This window comes from Hippocampus zosterae, chromosome 11, assembly GCF_025434085.1.
Source record: "Hippocampus zosterae strain Florida chromosome 11, ASM2543408v3, whole genome shotgun sequence".
Lineage (NCBI taxonomy): Eukaryota > Metazoa > Chordata > Actinopteri > Syngnathiformes > Syngnathidae > Hippocampus > Hippocampus zosterae.
The window spans coordinates 16,693,540-16,699,539 of NC_067461.1; the positions used below are offsets into that span (position 1 = coordinate 16,693,540).

General features: G+C 42.0%; 1 protein-coding gene across 2 annotated transcripts in view; it reads left to right on the plus strand.

Annotated features, from left to right (window-relative positions):
* Window positions 1-5,512, plus strand: part of ide (insulin-degrading enzyme) — a 28,721-nt gene extending 23,209 nt beyond the window's left edge. The window contains exons 22-26 of one of the 2 annotated variants that reach the window (XM_052081359.1): window positions 551-612; window positions 3,259-3,331; window positions 3,412-3,479; window positions 4,370-4,461; window positions 5,192-5,512. In XM_052081359.1, the coding sequence (XP_051937319.1) occupies window positions 551-612; window positions 3,259-3,331; window positions 3,412-3,479; window positions 4,370-4,461; window positions 5,192-5,294 (398 nt within the window). In that variant the 3' untranslated portion in view covers window positions 5,295-5,512. Of the gene's footprint in view, window positions 1-550; window positions 613-3,258; window positions 3,332-3,411; window positions 3,480-4,369 lie in introns of both variants that reach the window. The other variant, XM_052081360.1, reaches the window with a different exon arrangement.
* Window positions 5,513-6,000: the final 488 nt, after the last annotated feature.

The following is a 6,000-nucleotide window of genomic DNA, read 5'->3' on the forward strand; positions in this document are numbered from 1 at the left end:
GCGCAGTGGCGGCGCGCAGCGGCGCGGTGAAGTAGGTACGTTTTGAAAAGGGACAGACGGAAGGACAGACCGCGTGCGGGACGACGCGCAATATATATATAGATAGAAGAGCTGTAATTTTAAGATTGAGGTTATGGAATGGCCCAGTCTTGGTCCAAACCTTGATCCGGTCAAATATATGTGGGGTGGTCGAAAGAGGGCCGTGAACAGGAAACGCCCTCGCAATCTCATATTTTTGGGGTGTTTTTGCCAAGATGAGTGTTCAGATAGTTGCCACATCAAGATGTGCAACAATGATAGACTCTTAGCCTAAGACTGCATCCTGTGATAAAAGCCAAAGGTGCTGCAATAAAGTGCAGCATGATCTTGAGAGTGTGCATATTTATGCACCCACATTTTTTGTAGGTCAAATTAAATGTATTTATTTTGGTATCTCTTTAATCACAAAATAAGCTGTTAACAGAAGCCTGACCCAGTGTAAAACTGAATGATTGCAGGACCGCCAAGATTGTGACTGAAAGAACACTCTAATATTTGTGTTGTGCCGTAGATAATATTGAGGTTTCCCACCTGAAGGCGTTAACTAAAGATGACATCACGCAATTCTACCGCGTAAGTAAATCTTACTTATAAATTCTATTCATTCTGTCCTGTGGCTGCTGCGATGTGGTGGAGCATGCTGGAACAGTTTCACTGTGGAAGCCGCGAGATTGATGATACCCTCCCTCTATTATCATTTGTGTTGAGATGAATATTTTTTGCACTCTGGATGCAACACGGTTTGAAATGACGTATGGAGAAAAGAGAGGACTTCGTACAGTATAGGCTACTGTATGACAACATTAGACAGGAGAATTTTATCTATTGTTGGTTGGGAACATTTTTGGCCCTCCTTGAACTGTTTAACCTTCAGACATGGGCTTCAAACATAAATAAAAATGTGATTAGTTTTGTGTGCGTGTGTGTGCGCGCACAAGTGCATTTATTCCACATGCCACAAATTTACTTCAGAAGTTGGTCAATGCCAAACTTAACGATGGTGTAAACATTCAAATCATCTTGAGTTTGACACTTTAATAATAATAATAATAATAATAATACATTTTATTTGTGGGCGCCTTTCTAGAAACTCAAGGACACCTTACAATAAGCAGTTAAAATCACGAGTACAATGTTAAAAACTACATCAAATAAGATAAGAAAAAATAAATAAATAAATAAAATAATGGCTTTATGGTCTGAGTGAATAGGCTTGTCGAAACAGATGTGTTTTGAGGCGGGATTTGAAATGTGTTAATGAGGCTGTATTACGAAGGTCAGCGGGGAGTGAGTTCCATAGCTGGGGAGCAGAGCGACTGAAGGCTCTATTTCCCATGGTGACGAGGCGAGCAGGGGGGACAGAGAGGAGGACAGAGGAGGAGGAACGAAGAGAGCGGACAGGCGTAGGAATATGGATGAGGTCAAATAGGTATGGAGGGGCTAGGTCATGAATGGATTTGAATGTGAGGAGCAGGATTTTATATTGAATGCGGTGTAAAATGGGGAGCCAGTGGAGATGTTGAAGGACAGGTGTAATATGGTTTATGTATGGCGTGAGTGTGATAATGCGGGCGGCTGAATTTTGGACCAGCTGAAGCTTATGGAGGGTTTTTTGGGGGAGACCAAACAGAAGGGAATTACAGTAATCGAGTCGCGCGGTGACGAGGGTGTGTACAAGTATAGCAGTGGACTGAGGAGTGAGAGAAGAGCGGAGCCGGTGGATGTTTCGAAGATGATAATATGCAGAACGAGTGATGTGGTTGATATGTGAGGTGAAGGAGAGGGTGCTATCAAGGATGACACCCAGACTCTTGACCTGAGGGGAGGGGGAGATGGAAGAGCTTTCGAAGGGAATGGAGAAATTGTTTATTTTGTTTAGATTGGATTTAGTGCCAATAAGGAGGAATTCAGTTTTATTGCTATTCAGTTTGAGGAAATTTGAGGTGAACCAAGATTTTAATTCCTGCAGGCAGTTGGTTAGGGAGGATGGTGGAAGTATGGTATTAGGTTTGGTAGAGATGTAGAGCTGGGTGTCATCCGCGTAGCAATGAAAATGAATGTGATGTTTCCTGAAGATATTACCAAGGGGAAGAAGATATATTAGAAATAGCAATGGGCCAAGGACAGAACCCTGAGGAACACCTGAAGTGAGGGGAAAGGGGTGAGATCTAAAACGTTTGAGCTGGATAAACTGGGTGCGGTCAGAAAGACAGGAGCGGAACCAGGAGAGGGGGATGCTGGTGATGCCAATGGAGGAGAGTCTGTCGAGGAGGATGGGGTGAGAGATGGTGTCAAAGGCTGCACTGAGGTCAAGCAGGAGGAGGATGGCGAGTGAACCGGAGTCAGCAGAGAGAAGAAGGTCATTGCATATTTTGAGGAGGGCAGTTTCGGTACTGTGGAGGGGACGGAAGCCAGATTGAAATTGTTCGTAGAGCTTATTGGAGGAAAGATGGGTGTGAAGTTGAGCAGCTACTGTTTTCTCTAGAAGTTTGGAGATGAACGGAAGGTTTGATATGGGACGAAAGTTGTTCAAGTCGCAGGGATCAGAGCCAGGTTTCTTCAGTATGGGAGTGACAGCAGCAGTTTTGAGATGAGATGGTACAATGCTAGTAGAGAGGGAAGTTTGAATAATGTTAGTGATGAGAGGGGAGAGGGCCGGGATAGAAGCTTTGACTAAAACAGTAGGGAGAGGGTCAAGTTGACAAGTAGATGATTTGGACTTCTGGATTAAGATGGAGACTTTACCACTTTAAACCTGGTATTTATTGTAGTGCCATAAAATGTGATATTCTGTCAGTAATTTTTGGGCAGATGCTAAATCATGGGGTCAACAGCAATATTTGTGACTCACAATACAGTAAGACATTTACACACATCATTCATTAAGCAATAGTATATTGTATGTACATGTCAGTCTAACAATTGGGAAAGTAAAATAAAAGGAAAACTGGGTATAAAATTGTCACCCAAAAAATTGACAAGATCAGTGTCTTTTTCTAAAACACATTTTAAGTGGAAAAAATGCATAGCAAATTGCCCTCTTGAATATACCTGATGCATTTTTTGTTTGCTTTTGGTTCTTTTCTGTGGCTGCACTTTAGATGAAGCCAATAAAATACTTCAGTCCAGAGGACATACAGTATTTTTCACAAATTACGCAACAAAATCCCCATAGATCAGAATCGGGCTTAACTTGATCCTTTGTATCCCTCCCAAAAGGAGCGCCTGACCTTGCACGCTCCCAAAAGACACAAGATGTCAGTTCACGTGCTGTCCAGAGAGATGGACACCTGTAAGTATCTGCTGTCGCGTGACCAATTGGAAGGACACCACACAGCACGGTCTGGGCTCACCTTACCGTGTGTCTCCTAGGTCCCCTCGTTGGAGAATTTCCAGCTCAGAATGATGTCAACTTGGCCCCGGCACCCTCTTTGCCCGAGGTGAACACTATTTACACCAATGTATGAATGAGTGAGTGCATGTGAAACTTCTTTGTCGTATTATGCTTATTTACTCCCACCAGGCGCAACGTAGAGTTAGTTTAAACAATTTTGTCTTCAGGTTTTTCTCTGTGCTTTTGTAGTATTGCCCATTTGCCGGTATCCTTTATGATCAGAATGAATAATATCAATGAATGAATGAAGTGTAAATGCTTTTAAATCTAGAATACAAACGATGCTCTCTTCCCACAACTATACTATAAGGTAATCCAAAGCATTTTCACAATCATCTATTCCAAAATCTTGTTCTTGCACTGTAAATTATTTTCGAAATTTTAGAAAGCTACTTTTTTATTTAATTTGAATTGAAATGTCCAATTTTCTTTTGTTTGCTTTTAACAATTTTACTCTTAATTACGTGAAGCCCAATGAGTTTACCTTGTGAATGAAATGAGGCATATAAAGAAACTTGTCCAGAGCTCCAGAGTCCCCTTAAAATTTTTGACAGTGCACCTACAATTTTCAATTTTCATCCACTCGCGCCAGTGCAGCCAGATTTTTTTTAATTCTATATTTGAATAGCGGTATTTAACTTTGCCGACCAAACTTCTGCTCCGTATTTCAGCCAATTTATCAATAACATAGTGAAATGTTTAATTTGCAAGTCGGTTTAGAGTGTGTCCTCCTCCTCATTGTGCCGCAAAGATTTCAGGTTAGGGGACTTTGTGGTTAACGATAATGGGCTTTCAGGGAAACGTTTGGAATGTAGCTAAAATATACTCTTAACACCTTCTCCAATCTTTTGATTACATGTCGGGTGACAACAGTATGTCAGGAGTACGCTTGAAAAGAGGATCTTTAAAGATGGAACTGTTGATGTGTTTCCGCAGCCGTCGTTGGTCCGGGACATGACAGAGTTCAAGCGGAGCTTGCCTCTTTTCCCTCTGGTCAGGCCTCACATCAACTTCATGGCAGCCAAACTGTGAGCGAGTGTGGCCACGTGCACGCGCTGGGCCCATGCCACAGCGGAATGTCGGAAAGACTCGGATCTGACTGAAACCTGCATGTGTGTGTTTAGTGGAGTACATATGAATGTGTGAGCAAGCAGGCTGGATCCATTAGGAGATGCTTGGAAACTAATGTGTGTAATAGAGATACAGGTCACCATAGTTGTGATTCACGGTAGAGCCTCGTGTTCAAGTTGAACAGGAGATGCAACACTTCAATAATGATGTCACAGTCCTGTATAAGCTTTTTGTAGAGGAGCTAGACATCACCCGACAAAGAACTTTTTACTTGTCGTCATGTTCACAGCGATGGTTTTATTCCTCGCAGTTTTCTTTTTAACCTGTTAAAATATTGGGACCCTTTTGAGGTATTTTTAATCAGCTTACCATGAAGCGCCTCACCCGTAGAAGGTTATTTATTTCTTTTTCCTTTTTTTCCCCAAGTTAAAATACTTTTTAAAAGATATCTCAGGGGTACTCACATGCTGATTGTTTTTAAACCTTTCGTTTTTGTTTTATTGGTCTGTCATCTACATTAATATTTTATTCAAATAAAAATGTGATCAAATCCTACTTGTCATCATATGGGTTTGTTAACTAAAGAATTAAGTGTGTAGTGGAGGTTAACTCATCTCACCAATGGTCCACGAGTGACAAGTTCAATTCCAGCTGTGTTCACTATGGCTCATGCTCTCCCCTCTGTAGAATGAAGGAACAAGTGAGAGCATGGTTCCGCTACATTCGGCAGAGAAATCAGAGAGGGCATCCTTTCCAGCTGCATCACTTTGTGGGGCGAGAGCTGCACTGACTACAAAAGAAATGCCCTGCAGCGCATTGTGAGCACAACTGGAAAAAAAATCATTTGACACATTCAACACCCGCCTCATTCGAAGAGCGACCATAATTGCGGGCGATGCGAGGCACCCGCGCATAATCTGTTCATTCCCTTGCCTTCTTTTTGCTCGATCCTCTGTATGATTCGCCCATATTGGCGTTTGACAATAAAAGCATTTCTTCATTTTGAAATCTTGTTTGTTGAGTTCCCTGATTGATGGCTCTCGCAGGTGTGTACCTGAGACTTCGTCACATGAAACAATGGAATTTTAATCTATATAATGCAGTTGAGCAACAACCACACCCACTTGCGGACACATGCACACACAGACCCTTACATATGTGCACACAGATCAATCAATTTTAGCAACAATTGTGAATGTGATTGGGACTTTTACACAGACTGTCAGACGTTCTCATGACCCTAAATGTACAGTGTTGTCAGTGCAACGAAACGAAACAAAAACATGACTACAAACAGTGAGGAATAACTAAATACGGTAAATCGATAAAGATAATAGTGTTGGAATTTCCAGGATTTTGAGGTGTGTCACTGGAGGCCCTGTATCTTACAGGAATATGTCTGCAACTGCACTGAGCATATCCACATTCAAACCACAACAAAAACATCCATCCATCCATTTTCCGATCCGCTTGATCCTCACAAGGGTTGCAGGGAG